The sequence below is a fragment of the Leptodactylus fuscus genome, chromosome 1, assembly GCF_031893055.1.
Source record: "Leptodactylus fuscus isolate aLepFus1 chromosome 1, aLepFus1.hap2, whole genome shotgun sequence".
Classification (NCBI taxonomy): domain Eukaryota; kingdom Metazoa; phylum Chordata; class Amphibia; order Anura; family Leptodactylidae; genus Leptodactylus; species Leptodactylus fuscus.
Window position 1 is genome coordinate 87055510 of NC_134265.1, and position 19362 is coordinate 87074871.

General features: G+C 42.3%; 1 protein-coding gene across 1 annotated transcript in view; it reads right to left on the reverse strand.

Moving 5' to 3' along the window:
* Positions 1–18834, reverse strand: part of LOC142189567 (coiled-coil domain-containing protein 60-like) — a 160302-nt gene extending 141468 nt beyond the window's left edge. The window contains exon 1 of the mRNA XM_075262178.1: positions 18550–18834. Coding sequence (XP_075118279.1) covers positions 18550–18834 — 285 coding nt within the window. The remainder of the gene's footprint in view (positions 1–18549) is intronic.
* Positions 18835–19362: the final 528 nt, after the last annotated feature.

The window sequence follows — 19362 nt, forward strand, 5'->3', positions numbered from 1 at the left end:
TCATCCTATAAAATGTAGGGATTACACGCCATGAAAAGTAAGTGAACCCCTAAACCCTATATATATTTTGAAAGTAGACAACCTGAAGATTACAAATGTCTTAATGGGTCATCAATAGCCACATCCACCTTCATGCAACTTTGTGACAAACACAAATAATTTTTTGAAAAAATGCGCTAAAACACATATTTGCACCTAAAACTCATGTTCAATCTCACATTCATATACAAAATACTTTTAAAATAATAGCTTATGGTGTATACAATGTGTAAATATACTATATGTACCGCAAACATCAACTACAACAAGAGCTCGGACTCCCAAAAACATGAATACAGAAGACAGGCAGGGATTTGCTGTTATTCACTAATATGTTAAAAATCTATACTGCACCTAGCAAACTGTGATACCAAAATCTAACTTTTTTCAGATTACACAGCATACTGTATATAAAAACACAATTTAATAGTTCATATATACAACCACCTTCATGCAACGTTGCGGCAAACAAAGATTGCAAGCAGAAATTGCACAAAAATTCAAATTTGCCACTAAAGTGCGGCTCAAGAAATCCCTTTCTGCAAACAAAATGTACTTTCCAAAAAACTGCAAGATGTGAGGAGTTCATACATACCACACATGTATATATTTACAGGGGCGGGTGTTAAAGAATCACCAAAATTGCAGAAATGCGCCAACCCATTTTGTGCATGCAAATTAAATAGAACATTACATAAAAATATTATTTTCCATCCCCCTATAAAAATTTTAGCAATCTAGACATTCATATCTAGTGATAATCGTTATTATCATATATACTCGAGTATAAGCCGAATTTTTCAGCACAGTTTTTGTACTGAAAAAGCCCCTCCCGGCTTATACTCGAGTCAGCAAAAAAAAAAAAAAAAATTGTTTTTTTAAGGGGGGGGGGGGGGGGTCTATGACCAGCTGCAATATCAATGTACAGAACCTCCCATAAAACTTGAGTATATACGGTACTATTAGTTTAGTGTGTAATGGATATCACTAGAGACGTATTTTACTGTAGAAAGCTCAGGTATGGACAGGACAGGGAATGGGTGAAATTTAATCTTTATTCATGACTTTGTGTATATGTTGTGTAAGTGTTTGGTGCAACTTTTTTTTTTTTTTTTAATGTAGATTGTGAGCCCCACATAGAGCTCACAATGTACATTTTTTTCCCTATCAGTATGTCTTTTTTTTTGGAATATGGGATGGAAATCCATGCAAACACGGGGAGAACATACAAACTCCTTGCAGATGGTTTTTTGCCCATGGCGGGATTTGAACACCAGGACTCCAGCGCTGCAGGGCTGCAGTGCTAACCACTGAGCCACCGTGTGGCCCCTGGTGCAACTTTTTTTTTGCGCTGCGACCTGGACAATGGTAAACGTCTGGGTCACAGCGCAAATAAACTTCCTGGTTATGTTTAGAGGGTGTTACATAAGAATACCCCACTAGTAAGGCTCAGGGGGGAATTATATTATACCTCTATGTGAAAATCAGACAGCAAAAGTATAGTACAGTGTTGGCCAAAAGTATTGGCACCCTGCAATTCTGTCAGATAATACTCATTTTCTTCCAGAAAATGATTGCAAGCACAAACTCTTAAGTATTAATATCTTTATTTATTTTGCTTGCAATGGAAAAACACAAAAGAGAATGAAAAAAAAAGTCAAATCATTGATCATTTTACACAAAACTCCAAAAATGGTCCGGACAAAAGTATTGGCACCCTCAGTCTAATACTTGGTAGCACAACCTTTAGACAAAATAACTGCGAACAACCGCTTCCGGTAACCATCAATGAGTTTCTTACAATGCTCTGCTGGAATTTTAGACCATTCTTCTTTGGCAAACTGCTCCAGGTCCCTGAGATTTGAAGGGTGCCTTCTCCAAACTGCCATCAAGAGATCTCTCCACAGCTGTTCTATGGGATTCAGGTCTGGACTCAATGCTGGCCACTTTAGAAGTCTCCAGTGCTTTCTCTCAAACCATTTTTTAGTGCTTTTTGAAGCGACAGAATTGCAGAGGTGCCAATACTTTTGGCCAACATTGTATGCTCTCTGATTGGCAGGAGAAGGGTTAATAGGGACAGAAGAGTCCCTGCCACCCCCCTCCTGGTGTCACATACAAGTTATGCAGAGAGTCAGATTGTTTCTCTCTCTCTGTTCACGCTGCTGGGCTGCTCGTGCCCCCCTCTCTTTCTTGTTACAGTTCGCAAATTGCTTGCTTAGACAGGAGGGGGGCACTTTAGAGCCCTATATCTTTGGACTGCATCAACATATTTTGATGCTTTAAAATGCATTTTAAAGAGGAGAATCTCATCTGCAATTCACTGTTGAAACGCTGTCGGGAATTGAGATCTGCAGTTGGATCTCAATGCCAAATAGAGTTTTCAACAGTGAATTGCTCCAAAACTGTAAGTTGTATCATCAAGGTCTTGGTATCATTTTAAAGATGAGATTCTCCTCTTTAAAATGCATTTTAAAGCATCAACATATTTTGATACAGTCCAGAGATATCGGCATTAGTATTGAGGACGTAGTAGCTACGTCCTCCGCTACTGATGTGCCACCCTGGGAGGACGTAGAGCTACGTGCTTGGCAGTGAAAGGGTTAAACTGGTGAAAATCTTATCTAATTTCCTGCTAAAGTAATATTCTACAGATTTTTCATCTGAATTCAGGGCAGAAAATCTGCAGCATATCCCACGTGTGAGAAAAAGTCAGCTCCTGCATAAACGCAAGGTACCAGCTCTCCCGTCAAGCAAGGGCGAGCCTGCTTCAGAACCAGTGTTGATTGGCCATATCAACGCTGGTTCTGCAGCAGGCTCGTCTTTGCTAGTCGAGAGAGCTGGCAGCTTGCGGTTACAAGGGAGCTTACTTTTTCTCATAGGAATGCATTGACCAGCGTTGATTGGCCGAATGCTATACAGTGTACAACAATCGGCCAATCAACGCTGGTTCTGCCGGAGGCTCGTCTGTGAGGAGGCGGAGTCTAAGATCGGACCACAATGGAGACTGCCGAATGCTGTACACTGGCAAATCAACGCTGGTCAATGCATTCCTATGAAAAAAAGTCAGCTCCCGCATAAACGCAAGCTGCCAGCTCTCCTGACTAGCAAGGACGAGCCTGCTGAAGAACCAGCGTTGATTTTCTGAATGCTATAGCATTCGATGGAATACTACTCGCTCATCTCTAATCCTAACTAATGAGAGCTGGGACTACAGCACAACTTCTCAAGCACAACAAACCAGCAGTTTTTTGTTTGCTTCTTTTACTCTCAAGTAGTTTTCCAGGAGCAGAGAGAGACATATGCTTGTGAGTTGTCTGCCCTTTTAGGGTGAGTTCACACGGAGTAAAGTGCCGCGTGATGTGGCACGTATACGCCGCGTGAAATTTTGCGGGCCATATACGTTCCCATTGATTTCATCACGCGGCACTTTACTCCGTGTGAACTCACCCTTATACACACACTTGAGGAACATGGGAATTAACCCCACACATCTCAAAACATGGAGTGGCTGATTGCAGTAGAGACACACCCAAGTCCCCCTGCTTCAGAAGTCAGACCTTTTTACCAGGGTTTTGGTTAAACCCTCCAGCAGTTGCAAAATGAATAGAAAATATAGTCAAGAAAGGTTAGAAATAATGATTTTTACTTGAAATAATAATTTTCTCCTTTAAACTTTGCCTTGGTTAAAGAATGCTCCTTTTGCAGCAATTCCAGTCTTGCAGACCTTTGGCATTCTAGCTGTTAATTTGCTAAGGTAATCTGGAGAAATTTCCCCCCATGCTTCCAGAAGCCCCTTCCACAAGTTGGATTGGCTTCATGGGCACTTTTTACGTATCATATGGTCAAGCTGCTGATACAACAGCTCAATGGGGCTGAGATCTGGTGACTGCGCTGGCCACTCCATTACAGATAGAATACCAGCTGCCTCCTTCTTCCCTAAATAGTTCTTGAATAATTTGGAGGTGGCGTTGGGTCATTGTCCTGTTGTAGGATGAAATTGGCTCCAATCAAGCGCTGTCCACAGGGTATGGCATAGCGTTGCAAAAAGGAGTGATAGCCTTCCTTATTCAAAATCCCTTTTACCTTGTACAAATCTCCCACTTTACCATCAGCAAAGCAACCCCAGACCATCACAATACCTCCACCATGCTTGACAGATGGCGTCAGGCACTCTTACAGCATCTTTTCAGTTGTTCTGCGTCTCACAAATGTTCTTCTGTGTGATCCAAACACCTCAAACTTCGATTTGCCTGTCCATAACACTTTTTTCTAATCTTTCTCTGTCCAATGTCTGTTCTTTTGCTTATATTAATCCTTTCCTTTTAGTAGCCAGTCTCAGATATGGCTTTTTCTTTGTCACTCTGCCCTGAAGGCTAGCATCCTGGAGTCGCCTCTTCATTGTAGATGTTGACACTGGCGTTTTGCAGGTACTATTTAATGAAGCTGCCAGTTGAGGACCTGTGAAGCGCGATTTCTCAAACTAGAGACTCTAATGTACTTGTCTTGTTGTTCAGTTGTGCAGTGGGGCCTCCCACTTCTCTTTCTACTCTGGTTAGAGCCTGTTTGTGCTGTTCTCTGAAGGGAGTAGTACACACTGTTGTAGGAAATCTTCAGTTTCTTGTCAATTTCTCCCATGGAATAGCCTTCATTTCTAAGAACAAGAATAGACTGTCGAGTTTCACATGAAAGTTCTCTTTTTATGGCCATTTTGAGAGTTTAATTGAACCAACAAATGTAATGCTCCAGATTCTCAACTAGCTCAAAGGAAGGTCAGATTTACAGCTTCTCTAACCAGCAAAACTGTTTTCAGCTCTGCTAACATACTTGCACAAGGGTTTTCCAAACATCTATTAGCCTTCTTACACAGTTAGCAAACACAATGTACCATTAGAACACTGGAGTGATGGCTGCTGGAAATGGGCCTCTATATACCTATGTGCATTAAAAAACAGACATTTGCAGCTAGAATATTCATTTATCACATTAACAATGTATAGAGTGTATTTCTGATTCATTAAAAGTTATCTTCATTGAGAAAAACTCTGCTTTTCTTTCAAAAATAAGGACATTTCTAAGTGACCCTAAACTTTTAAATTGATATATATATATATATATATATATATATATATATATATATATATATATATATATATATATATATAAATTTGGCACACAGGTACATCTGGGAAGTTTTTACACTGGGTCTCAGCTCTCTAGGACATACCGTTCCTGAGATACAGTATTCCCAAAACAATTGCCTGTATTAGCCTATACAAGCCTATAAGTGTTTCACTCATATTCCAACTGCCATACACACGGTCACAAGTCCCTTATCAGCCAACAGAGGCTTGCAGGCGCTTAGTTTCCATATGCACACAGCTTTACTCCAGGTTTCACTACTGTAGGTCAGCTTTAAAGAACCAGGGTGCTGTAGATGGCACTGTTACACAAGGTCATATACACACAGCTTTACTCCAGGTATCCATAACAACCAATTGCAGGTTTTTCACTGATATCCAAACTGAGATACACATGATCACATGACACTCATGGACACATACATACAAACGACATACAAAATACACCAGTGCAAAACTGGGCAAATCTTATGGGCCCACTACACAATAAAATATATATAATATAAAAAATTATATATATATATATATATATATATATATATATATATATAAAAATATATATATAATAAAAAATATATATATATATATATATATATATATCCGTGTGAAGCCAGGTCCTCCTGCTACTATTAAGATAAATACAATGTTTGTGCTTAGGATACTTCTTAGGGCTAGTTCACACGTGAACTGCCCGCGCGGGTTTTGACACAGAGAGAGACGCGGCGAGACGCGTCTCTCTCTTGTCAAAACCCACCCGCCGCGACCATCGCTGTCGCGGCTTAACCCTCTGCTGTCGGCTCAAATGAATGAGCCGACATAGGAGGGAGCTGCCGGGGGCGGAAGCCGCGCGGCTAAGCCTGCGCGGCTTCCGCCTGAAGAAAGGACATGTCCTTTCTTTTCTCCGCTAGCAGCAGCTCGCCGCTAGTGGAGAACAGAAGCCCGGCGGTCTCCATAGACCACCATTATAAGGGGAGGTTTTGGACGCGAAATCCGCTGTCAAAAACCTCCCCTTATACTCACGTGTGAACTAGCCCTTAATGAGAAACTGACATATTTAAGTTCATTTATGACGACAACTGGAAACCCAACAGGAACACAGCTTCATTAAGATTCAGTAGGATCCATCAGGATTAGTCTCCCAGCTCTGCTAATAATGTTAGACATATAAAGATATGAAAAGTACATATTCTGTATATTTTTACCCAAAAAAGGGTGTCTGCTGAAATTTCAGTCCTTATGATGCTAGTGCTTTATTTGGATATACTACAAATAGTGTGGAGGTTGATTATAAAGGATGAGGGTTTGGGGTAAAAAAAAATAAAAAAAAATCTCTCTTGAAAATTTCTTTTAAGCCAAAAGCCCTTGCAGGCTTTATTGAGGTTTATATCAAACTAGTTGTTTTAAGAGCAAACAGAATATAATATGCTTGAAGATGAAGAAAAACCTCTTCCCCTGTGAAGAGAAGTTTGTACAATATCATTTTAGACAGATGAAGCTTTGTATTTGCTGGTACTAAGAATGAAGCCGTAATACTGAGCAGCTTGAGGAACACTTGAGACAGATAATTAGGATACTTTACATTTTACATATTAGCAAAAGAAAATGCAACCCTGTGAGGTTATGGAAAGCATTGTGCGCTACTTTAATTAAGCTTAAAGAGTCTCCATGGTAACTCGCGCTCGCAATGTTTGTTAATGTTTAGATACTAAAGTAGGTTTTTACTGCTCTATAGTCTGACTAATCCTTCACATTCACTTCAGAGCCTCCAATGGTCCAGCTCATCAGAACTATAGTACTTATGTAGAACATGGCGCTTCTTAAGATGGACACAAATATTCCACAGGACTTGGCCAACAGTTGTGTACTCTTCACTACTTCCAAAGTGTTATTACGGTAGTATACAGTATCCTGAACGTGGCTGCTACGGCATGGACTCTCATAGAGTTAAGTGCTGCATCAGAGGTTGCATTGACCTGCCAAGTTGATCACTGCTACTCTATATGCTGCTTTATAGCATTTTTAATCTATCAATTTTCAGGCAGTCTTGCTGACGGTATGTGTAATAATATTCTGCACAACCATCAAATCTATAAAGGAATGACCCCTTACATGATCTGGCTCATCTCATACAGGTCGGTGTCAAAAAGTGAAGAAGATAAAAGCAACATCAATTCACAAAATCTATAAATATTCCTTGGAAAAATAGGTGTTTTTGGTTTTTATTTTTTGCAAATATAATTACATGCAAAATGCTCTTTAGGGACTTAAAGGGGTTTTACTATGCAAACATACATCCATAGAACCTCACTGTCCTACACTGTTTCCGTAACTTACACTATGTGATCAAAAGTATCCGGACACCTGGCTGAAAATGACTTACAAGTTGGTGGCGCCCTCCATCGGTAATGCTGGAATTCAATATGGTGTTGGCCCACCCTTAGCCTTGATGACAGCTTCCACTCTCGCAGGCATACGTTCAATCAGGTGCTGGAAGGTTTCTTGGGGAATGGCAGCCCATTCTTCACGGAGTGCTACACTGAGGAGAGGTATCGATGTAGGTCGGTGAGGCCTGGCACGAAGTCGGTGTTCCAAAACATCCCAAAGGTGTTCTATAGGATTCAAGTCAGGACTCTGTGCAGGCCAGTCCATTACAGAGATGTTATTGTGGTGTAACCACTCCGCCACAGGCCGTGCAGTATGAACAGATGCTCGATCGTGTTGAAAGATGCAATCGCCATCCCCGAATTGCTCTTCAACAGTGGGAAGCAAGAAGGTATTTAAAGGTATTCTACCACTAAAACACTTTTTTTTCTAGTTACCACGTCGGAATAGCCTTTAAAAAGGCTATTCGTCTCTTACCTGTGGAAGTGCTCTCCGCCGCGCCGTTCGTTCAAAATACCGGTTTGTACCGGTATGCTAATGAGTTCTCTCGCAGCGATGGGGGCGTCCCCATCGCAGGAGCAGCGATGGGGGCGTCCCCATTGCAGCTCGAAAACTCACCGCAGCGCCGCCTCTCCGGTCTTCGGTGTCCTCCCCTTGCCTCTTCAGCGTCTGTTGGACGCCTGCGCAGTATGCTCTCTGTTCGGCGAAGATTGCCGAACGTACTGCGCATGCGCGAAAGTGCGGTGCCCGCACTATGGCTGGGACCGCTATTTCGCGCATGCGCAGTACGTTCGGCAATCTTCGTTGAACAGAGCGTACTGCGCAGGCGTCCGACAGTACGCTGAAGAAGCAAGGGGAGGACACCGAAGACCGGAGAGGCGGCGCTGCGGTGAGTTTTCGAGCTGCAATGGGGACGCCCCCATCGCTGCGAGAGAACTCATTAGCATACCGGTACAAACCGGTATTTTGAACGAACGGCGTGGCGGAGAGCACTTCCACAGGTAAGAGACGAATAGCCTTTTTAAAGGCTATTCCGACGTGGTAACTAGAAAAAAAAGTGTTTTAGTGGTAGAATCCCTTTAAAACATCAATGTAGGCTTGTGCTGTGATAGTGCCACGCAAAACAACAAGGGGTGCAATCTCCCTCCATGAAAAACACGACCACACCATAACACCACCGCCTCCGAATTTTACTGTTGGCACTACATATGATGGCAGATGACGTTCAACGGGCATTCGCCATACCCACACCCTGCCATCGGATCGCCACATTGTGTACCGTGGTTCGTCACTGCACGCAACGTTTTTCCACTGTTCAATCGTCCAATGTTTACGCTCCTTACTCCAATCTAGGTGTCGTTTGGCACACAATCACCTGACCACGTTCGAGCGCCCCATTCTGCTCTCTCACGATGTCTAATGTCTACTAAGGTCGCTGATATGGAGTACCTGGCAGTAGGTGGCAGCACAATGCACCTAAAATGAAAAGCGTATGTTTTTGGGGGTGTCTGGATACTTTTGATCACATTGTATCTGAAAGCAGCGTAGCTTAGAGCTACACTGCTTCAGTAAAGCCCTACCATAGCTTAAAGTCTTCAAAGTAAAGTCGCAGCCAGTTAAATAGCAGGGGCCTCATTTTAGAGATAGTTGCGGGTCCACATGAAATATGCCAGAACTGTTTTCCCACCCAAATAATTCATTAGAAAAAATTTTGTCCACCTCCACACAAAATCTGAGGCACAAGAGGATATGGTATGGGCCTTGGAGGTCCTTAATGCTGAATATTATAATTCACAATTCTGTATTCTCATACACATTTTATATTTTACAAAATACAGCATATATCAAATATAGAGACTATTTTTCGTGGTGGCCAACAGTATTGGAATCTTTTCTATGTATAGAAACAAATTATACCAACGTGCCTGTCCTATAGATGCCAAAAGGACACTCTTGACTCAGGAGTATATGGGTCTATGGACCCGTTCAGTGCTAGGAATATCTCCTGACACATACACAGAACATAGTGTGAATACAGCCTTAAAGCATAATTTGAGTTTATTATTTGTACATGATTTGAATTTGACTACTATAACAAAAACTGGAGCACTACGCCTGCTAAACAAAGACGGCTGACTTTGTAAGAGTTAATCCACTTGACCCTGATGCATAACCTGGTGTTCACATAGTCACAATATACTGTATACAGTATCCCATCTGTATATTATATCATACATCATTTTATGCATTAATGAACCACTATCGTCCAATACTCCTCGCTAAAGGTCATTGCTCATGACAAATGATCCAAAAATTCCAGATTTTCAGAAAGTGAGTAACGTAGTGTACATTCTCATATTGTAATCAACAGAAGTTTTCTGGCCATAAAATTAGTTATTTTTATGAACAAACCAAAACTGCAATATTGTGACTCGAAGTAGAAGAGATTTAACCTTTTCAATTTTAGCAATGTTGACAGAAAGTTGTTCAAGCATGAGCTCTAACACTAGAGGAGTTAAATGCATGTCAGCACACATTACCATCCCGAAAGAAATTCTTCTCAAAAGGTCTAAGGAAAATGAAATGATTAGTATAATGAAGATGAGGTGTAGTTATTCACAAAGTCATGGCTATCATGTGCTAATTAAAACTCTTGAGATTTCCTCAAGTGCTTCTTGTCAGAAATATGATTGGAGCCAATGAAGACGTTCAGATCTGGTGCCTCACTCTGCTATTTTTTCCTTCCACTTTATGAAATTATCAAAACGTTTCTGCATCTCATTTTTCAGGGCCAGAAATAGAAAGTGAAGCACAAACTGATCACTGAGGAACAATTTTAGATGTTTTATAACATGCATACGAAAGTCAACTGACTCATCTGCTCTCCGCCAGCGATAAAAAGCCGGCTCAGCTTGGCCTATCATATTTATTGACATCAAGTACACTTACTTCTTAAAATGAACAGAATGGGCTGGAAGAAAGATTATGGAGCCATTTATATGTCTTCCAAGCCCAAAATAGCGGCTGATCTAATGTGAACAGAAGGAGAAGAAATGCACCAAAGTCAAGGCAAATCTTGATGGATTTCTGGATCATTTTGTAAATCTTTATAGGTTGGTTCTAGATTATTAGATATGATATAAAAGAATGTTAAACTCACTTTTGAAGAATTACTTCAGTGTTTTTTTCCTATATAATATTAAATCACTGGCAATGTGAGTAAATTGTTTCACCCCAGCTCAGATACAACCATACATTTTGAACCCTTTTCATGTGTCATGTGACCTCTAGTCTAGACGTTACTCTGCTGTGTAGACAGGAGATTCTTACCTGTATGACTGACTTCCTGTGAATTAGAGGATTACTATAACGTCTCTGCCTGTTCGGCTCTCTGCGCCACCCTCTGCGGCACAGGAGGTTGTTCAGTTTGATTCCTTGCTTACAGTTTTTTGTTGCTTTGTGTAAACACTGCTCTATTAACGCTCCTCTGTAATTTAAAATTCCACCACACCCATCCCCTACACCTTGTTTATCTCTATCCATCAAATAGTTAATCTTAGCCTTGACTGTGTGATTGACAGCTTGTCTGTCAATCATGTTTGGGGCAGGTCCTGGGCTTCCTATATTTGCAGGTCACTATTGTGACTGTCCGATGACTTTGTCCTTGCTAGCTTCCTACTTATTTTACTATTGTATTTCTGACCTCTGACCTTTTGCTTCACTTGTGACTACTCTTATAGTTTATGATTTTGTACTGCTTTGTCGCTCTAGCTTTGACGCTTGGCTTGCTGACTCCTCTTCTGTGTTGTTTGTCTTGTCTTGTTCTGTGTACACTTCTTGAGAGGAGGGACTGTCGCCAAGTTGCTCTTGTCACAAGGACAGTTGTGGTAATTAGATAGGGTCAGGGGCTGGGTCAATTTTAGGGATCTCCCTACCACAACTGAGCCCTAAATTGTATTACACCCCTAGAGCAGTCTCATCTGGATGATATGGAAGCTATGCCAGATCAGTGGCTTATTGCAAGAAATACCCTACAATTAAAACATATATATTTCAGTTGACTAAAAGCAGACTTTTTACCCATATCAGATTCTACTTTTTACACTCCATGAATCTGTTTATTACTCTGCCCATAATTACAGGACATAGTGTCAAATATAGCAGGGACTCTTCACTCGCTATGGTGCCTGAGGCTTCTAACAGAGCCTCTGAATAGGTCCTCTGTGTGGTTATGTGTTGGACAGACTGACATACACACAATGACTATTACGATGCAGGTTTATAAGAGCCTTATAGGAATGCCCTAAAGGTGCTATATTCATTATGATGCAACTGATTTTCCATGGGAAAAGGGTATTCATAAAATGAGTCTTGGTTCACATCTGCGTTCAGGGATTCCATTCCCTTCTCCACATTTTTTTGTGTGGAAACCACACAGACCTCATTATAGTCTATGGAAGACCTGGGCAATGTACGGCCCGCGGGCCATATCCGGCCCTCTGACTGATTCAATCCGGCCCGCACAGCTTGTTGGATAAAAGCGCAGCTCCCTGCATGTCCCGTTAGCGTTTTCTCCCGATCATCCCCGCTCTTATAACAGCAGGTAGTGACGAGGAAAAGCTTGTATTACTGTACTGAGAGGACCTGTGTGTGACGTCAGACGTCGTGTGACTAGGGGGCGTGTCTTAGTGCCGGCAGGACAGTGTAAGAAGATGGAGACATGTGTGGTGTATGTCCTAAAGTACTGAGAGGGGAGGGAAGGGGAATGTGAGATGCAGGGGGGAGTGTGTGTGTCTGTCTATCTGTGTGTGTGTCTGTGTGTCTCTCAGTAAACTAGGGGCAGAGATGGAAGGGGCATGTTGTACTGGGGCAGAGATGGAGGGGGGGGCATGAAACTGGGGAGGGATGGAGGGGGGACATGAAATGGGGCAGACAAAGGGGGATATGAAACTGGGGGAGAAATGGAGGGGGGACATGAAACTGGGGGTAGATGAAGGGGGCACTTAAACTGGGGGGACATTAAACTGGGGATAGCTGGAGGGGGAATTAAATCGTGGAGGTAGCTGGAGGGGGACCTGTCTGCGTCTAGTTGCCCCCAGTTTAATGTCATCCTCCAGCTACCGCTACGGTTTAATGTCTGCTTCCAGCTGCCCGAGTTTAGTGTCCCCCTCTAGTTGCCCCCAGTTTTATGTCCCGCTCCAGCTGCCATTAATTTATTGACCCCCTACAACTACCCCCACTGTTTAATGTCCCCCTCCAGCTTCTCCAGTTTCATGTCCCCACTAGTTTCCACCAGTTTAAACTGGGGCACCAGGAGAGGGACTTAATACTGTGGGGCAGTTGGAAGGGAACATTATAATGTGGGGACATATAATGTACAGGTGACTGTAGGAGGATTATACTGTGTGGGGGCACATGGAGAGATGAGTGAGAATGGGCGGAGTCAATGTAGAAGTGTGTGGAGTTAAATTTGCAGCAATGCGGCCCTCTAAAATAATTTTAATTTCTTATGGTCTGGTCTATGGAGTCACCCCTGGTCTATGGGGTCTGCGGGTTTCCTACGGTAACCACTTTTTTTGTGGATTAGGTTTCCATTTGGGGGTTCCGAACGGAACTTCAACGCAGATGTGAACTTAGTCTTACCTTGCATTTAGTTAAGGAGTCATATTTCTTCATAAAGCTATTTCAAAATAATATTGAGACAAACTAGCAAAACCTTTGACAAGTAGCAGTTCACAACATCACCACTAGATGGTCACAGAGGCACATATAGCATAGATATCTCATGACAGTGTATCACAAAATCATGTTTTTTGCTAAGGGCTCGTTCACATCTGCGTCGTCGGTCCTTATTGCAGGTTTCCGTTTCCTGCATAAAACAGATGCAGGAGACGGAAACCTGCAGGAGTCTTTCTCACCCATTCATTTGAATGGGTGAGAAAGCTGTCCGGCCGTGCGCGGCAGTGAGCGTTTTGCGCTCTCCGCCGCGAAACCGGGTTTTATAATCCGGACACAGAGTCGGACATGCACTACTCTGTGTCCGGATAAAAAAATTCGGTTTCGCGGCGGAGAGCCTAAAACGCTCACCGCCGCGCACGGCCAGACCCGATCTATGGTTTCCGTCTTCTGCCATGCAGAAGACGGAAACCATAGTACGGAGACCCCAGACGCAGGTGTGAACCCAGCGTCAGTTGGTTATCTTGAACCACACATCTTGATATGCTTTGAGCAAAAAGCTCAAGGACATATCAGTATATAGGGCCCATTTCAGTCAAGCATCTTAACCACAAATCTTTATGTCTATGGACACTTATAGGCTTCAAGCTAATGGAAGTTCCTTCCATGGTGACCTGATTTCACAAATACTGTAATTCACAGTAATCTGCCATTCAGGACCCAATGTGATGATGAGATTTGAGAGCTTTGTACTAAATAAAATGGCATCTGTTTGTAGGGAGTGTAAGAAGTAATTAAAGGATTATTATTAAGTACATGGAAACCTACAAGTATTGCCTCTATAAAGAAAATAATAAACGGCTTATCTACTCTGGCTAATGTGAATAGATTGTCTCATCAAGTCCGCAGTCCGCTGGTGAATTAGCATGCACGCCGCAATGCCTACCTTAATGTTCTCAATAAACATACTTCTAAGCTAAACAATATTTCCTGATTATTCCATTCTGAAAATGGATTTATCCTAACATCACATTTAGTGCGTTCACATCGGTTTACTGATTTTATTTCAGTTTTTTTAATCCAAATGTTTGCTTATTCTTTCCTTTCAATGTAAAAATAAAGCAAAGCGGCAGCCAATTAAATGGCTAAAAGTTTTATTTCGCTTTTGTTTGCTAATTACTAAACGTGTTGTTCTCGCACATTCCCTCTGTGAGTAAAGATGAGAACCTATCATTAAAATGATATTCACATGCTTTTCTTTCGCCTATTTCTCTAGAATGGGATCCATTTGCGTAGCTTCATCATCTAAATGAAGAATTTATTATAGGGTTTTATCTGCTTTTGATGCTCTGCTGTGCTTACTCACTTGAACAGTGAACAGCGAAACTTTAATGGAGGGTGACAAAGCAATCACAGATATAATGCTCGTGCTACGATATTAACAAATGCTTTATACTTTTACTGCTCTGCTTGTAGGATAAAGGAAAATAACACGTATGTCCTCATCTTACTCACTGTTTTAAAAAGAGCAAGAAAAACATAAGAAAACAAACTCCTGATGGGGACTGCACTAATGGTTTCTATGTTAATTACTTTAGTCTATTTAGCATATTGAAAGGTGTTCAGCCCATCAGCTCCACACTGTAGAGATACCCAGTGCTTGTTTTAGGAGGTAGTAGACTAGGGAGGAAAATGGTGAGGAATTTGGTGTGGAATTTTCTGCTACCTCCTGTCACACCTCTACCTCTTAGGCCGGGTTCACACAGGAGATTTTTGGACCGGATTCTGAGGTGGTCTCCGCCTCAGAATCCAGTTCAAAAAACGTCTAGCCGCGACTGGATGCCATTGCAGTGCATACACTGCACCAGCATCCAGTCGTGGCATTCCACTCTGGAATAGGCCCAATTAAATGGGCATAGCTGGGAGAGAGTGTCGCGAGGCGGACGTCCGCAGCTGAATCAGGCATGTCGTTTCTTTTTTCCACAAGCTGGAAAAAAATGCTCGCGGAAAAAGGAAATGACCGGCTTTGTCAAAATCCTGACCAAAAAACTCCCATGTGAACTTAGCCTCAGAGTGTAAGCTCTTGTGAGCACGGTCCACAGTCACATTGTGTGAATTGACTGTTTCTTTGTAGTGTACCTTTTTTGTCTGTAAATTGTACAGTGCTGCGCTATATAAATAAAATATATTATATTATTATCTATTACCCTAAAGAAGTGTCTATTAACATTCATTAAGTACCCCATTCCCTACAAAACTCTAGCAATTGACCCCCAAGCCTATGTTTTTACACTGTCCATCAGCAGACTGCAGGTTCCACCTACAGACATGGCACGTGGTTTAGTCATAAATCCCATTACCCCTTGAACGCCGTATACAAGTAGTCACCAACCCGTGACTCATCAGATGTTGAGAAAAAATTACTTTCAGTATTAGGCCCAGCTCGAGCCATTCTGTTCCCCTATCTGCATGAAATAAGCGGAGAGAAAAGTCCTGCAAGCTGCACTTTTCTCTCGGAAACCACACAGACCCCTATGGGGTTCACGGGTTTCCTAAGGTAACCGCTTTTTATGTGAAAACCTGAACACAGATGTGACCCAGGCATTAGTTCTTCTTCTATGAAGACCTGCAAGCAATACTCGTCATAGCAGAAACAATGAATCAGAATTTTACAAAGCTATTCCATTTTGACACATTTATATCTTGCTAAGTTTTTCTGCTATGAAAAAACACTGTAAATAAACATGCAGAACAACTAAATAGACTTTTACATACCAATTTTAGTGTCGGGGAGGGGGGGGATCACACTTATGTTGATTTATGATTCCATTTGCGCTCCCCTACCACTCTTACATACAGGGCTTTAATCACTGTCACACGTATGTTTCCTGCTCCATTGACTTCAGTTGATAGAATGTAAAAGTGAAATAGCTTATTTTTCTTTTTGTCATGACTTGTACAGTGGGCCATGAGATTGAGAAGTAGCTGCTTCTATGTGACGGTTCCAGAATGACTGTAATTGGTTGTTCAGCAAGGCCTGGGAAAGCTACTATGAAAGTCAAGCTTTAGTATTTATGAGCGGCGGTGGTCTTGTGTATACATGAGGGGTCTGCTCCCTGCACTTGTAGCGCATGGCGTTGAATGACTAATTCTTTGCTGCCTTGTATCTTCATACACAACAGCTCATCAATCACTATGAAAAGGGGGGGGATGTGACAGCTCTGCTGCTCAATACACTGGACTCAAACTAGATTTCAGGCTTATGGGAGCATGGATTGTATACGCGGCGCTATTTTGCGGCCGCTGCAAAATCATGGTCGCAAAATAGCGGCCAAAATACATCGTCTGAACCCGGCCTCAGAGAGATAGCGTAACATTATTCAGCTAATAGGACAGACCTGTCCCTCAGGACAGCTTAATCTGGTAACAGATCAGCTTTAAGTGAACCTCTATACCCTAAGGCTAAGGCCCCATAGAATAACAAAGTAAAAAAAAAAAAAAAAAAAAAAAACCCAGCAGAAACACATTGCGTTTTTCATTGCATTTTCACTGAGATTTTCTCTGTGGACTTTCTGCCCCTATTATACCTATATGGAGAACGCCATTGTTTCCGCAGGTTATAATTGACAGGCTGCGTTTTTCCAAAACAGGGGCAGCTTTTCCGCGCAGTGTTTTAGTTACAGTAAAGTAAATCCCCACTATGCGGGAAAATACACGCAGCATGTCAATTATACCTTCTGCTGCCAAGCCAAGAATAGCTACAAAAGGAATGAGAAACATACAAGAAGTTCTTACACTTCTACCTTCTGCTCAATCCCCTCCTGGATCTGACTCAAAAAACTGCAACAAAAATAAGGCTGTGTTTCTGCAATGTGGGGCCTCAGATGTCTGTTCTGATAGTGTCCATAAAAAAAAAACAAAAAAACACACAGATAATCGATCAGTAAAAACAAAAATGGACACATTGGCATCCGTTACTGTCAGTTTTTTTTTTTGTTTTTTTTTTGGGGGGGGGGTTTGGTTTCTACTTTCTGAGCATGTGCAGAAAAACAATGGACGTTACTGTCCGTTACCCATAAACTTTGATGTTAATAAAATAGCGGATGCTTGACATCCATCAAAAAAACATTATTTTTCATGGACATAAAAGTCCTGCATGCAAAATTTTTTGCCCACATAAAATAACGGACGTGACGGTTTTTTAATGAATTTATGACGGTTGTCTCTTGCTAAAATCTTGTACCGGACAATAGCAATGGACACTACTGACGGTCACTGGCGGTAGTGTGAACAACCCTTAAAGGGGTTGTCCAGGATAAACTGATAATTAACCCCTAAACTAAACTCCCTCCCCCATCTAACGTCTAATTTACTTCAATTAAAAAAAAAAAATTATAAATTACCCATATCCCTGGAGCGGGCATGTGACTGCTCCAGGGACACTTTCTGATAATCTGGTGACGTTCCGTTTCCGAAACAGAACGTCACCGTCACTCTTCCCCCTCCCTTATCCCCTGCAACACTTACCAAGCCTTCCTGTGTCCAGGGAACGACTCCTCCCTGTCTTCAGCAGTGGGCGGAATAGCTTAGCTAGGAAGATGGGGAGAGTTGGAGGGGCTAGTAAAGGGCAGGATCACTAGTCAGTGAGGGTGGGAGGGGTTAGGTTAGTGACAAGGAGGGTTTTGTAATGGAGTGAGAGAGAGAGAGGGGGCTGAGTGAGAGAGAGTTAGTGCAGCAGCTTACACAGCAGGAAGGTAACAACATGTAAACAAAAACATGTAAGGCCCCACGTAGCGAGCCACAGCCAAAAAACACTATTGAAAAGATCATGGTGGAAATGCATCATGGTTTTTCCTGGAACATTTTCACAGAAAGTCCTGAGAGTTTTCCTCTGCAGACTTTCTGCCCCTATTATACCGCCCCCGTTTCCTCAGGTATATTTCACATGCTGCAGCTTTTCCACTGCAGATTTTTTTCTCTAACGTGTGGTTGGGATTGGCCAGAATTCCATCCACTTTGCAGGTACTGTAAAACGCAGAATTTTCTCAATGTGGTTCTCCAGCCTGAGGGGAATTTACCCACGTTTTGTCTCTGTGGCACAGTGAGCTGCCTATGACATCATTTAGTACTCTGTATGCATCAGGCTGGATTCACAGCAGCGTTCACCATATTATAGATGCCCAGAGATTTCTGTAGTATGGTGCATGAGCAGAAGGCGTCTTGTGTAACACAGGTGCCCTCCAGGACATATATACACAGTATAGATAGGCTACACATACACTGTATATTTGCAGGGTGTACATATGTATTTTACCTGTTCCTCTTGTCCCAGTGAATGCAGGATGAGCTTCTTGGCCTCCAGGACTAGCGGGTGTCCCAGGTCTTCATAGGGCTTGTCGTTGGGGGCGCTGTAGCCTTGCTGGGACAGCTGTCTCTGCCTGCGGTAGTAGTTCTCCCTGAACACCTGCTCCCGGGGGCGCTGTGTCCAGCACGTGTAATGTGAGGGGCTCCTGGCCTGCACTTTCAGCCCCTTGTGACTGGGGAGCGGCAGAGGTCTGATGAGCACATAACTTCTGGGGTCGCTCTGGCTGCCCGGCATGTCTACCTTACCGCAGTGACCGCACTATGTGCAGTGATATGCCCAGTGTTATGTGTAGTAGTATCTGCAGTTATACTGTATGTCCAGTGTTATGTGTAGTAATATCTGCAGTGATATGCCCAGTGTTATGTGTAGTAATATCTGCAGTGATATGCCCAGTGTTATGTGTAGTAGTATCTGCAGTTATACTGTATGTCCAGTGTTATGTGTAGTAATATCTGCAGTTATACTGTATGTCCAGTGTTATGTGTAGTAATATCTGCAGTTATACTGTATGTCCAGTGTTATGTGTAGTAGTATCTGCAGTTATACTGTATGCCCAGTGTTATGTGTAGTAATATCTGCAGTGATATGCCCAGTGTTATGTGTAGTAATATCTGCAGTTATACTGTATGTCCAGTGTTATGTGTAGTAATATCTGCAGTTATACTGTATGTCCAGTGTTATGTGTAGTAATATCTGCAGTGATATGCCCAGTGTTATGTGTAGTAGTATCTGCAGTTATACTGTATATCCAGTGTTATGTGT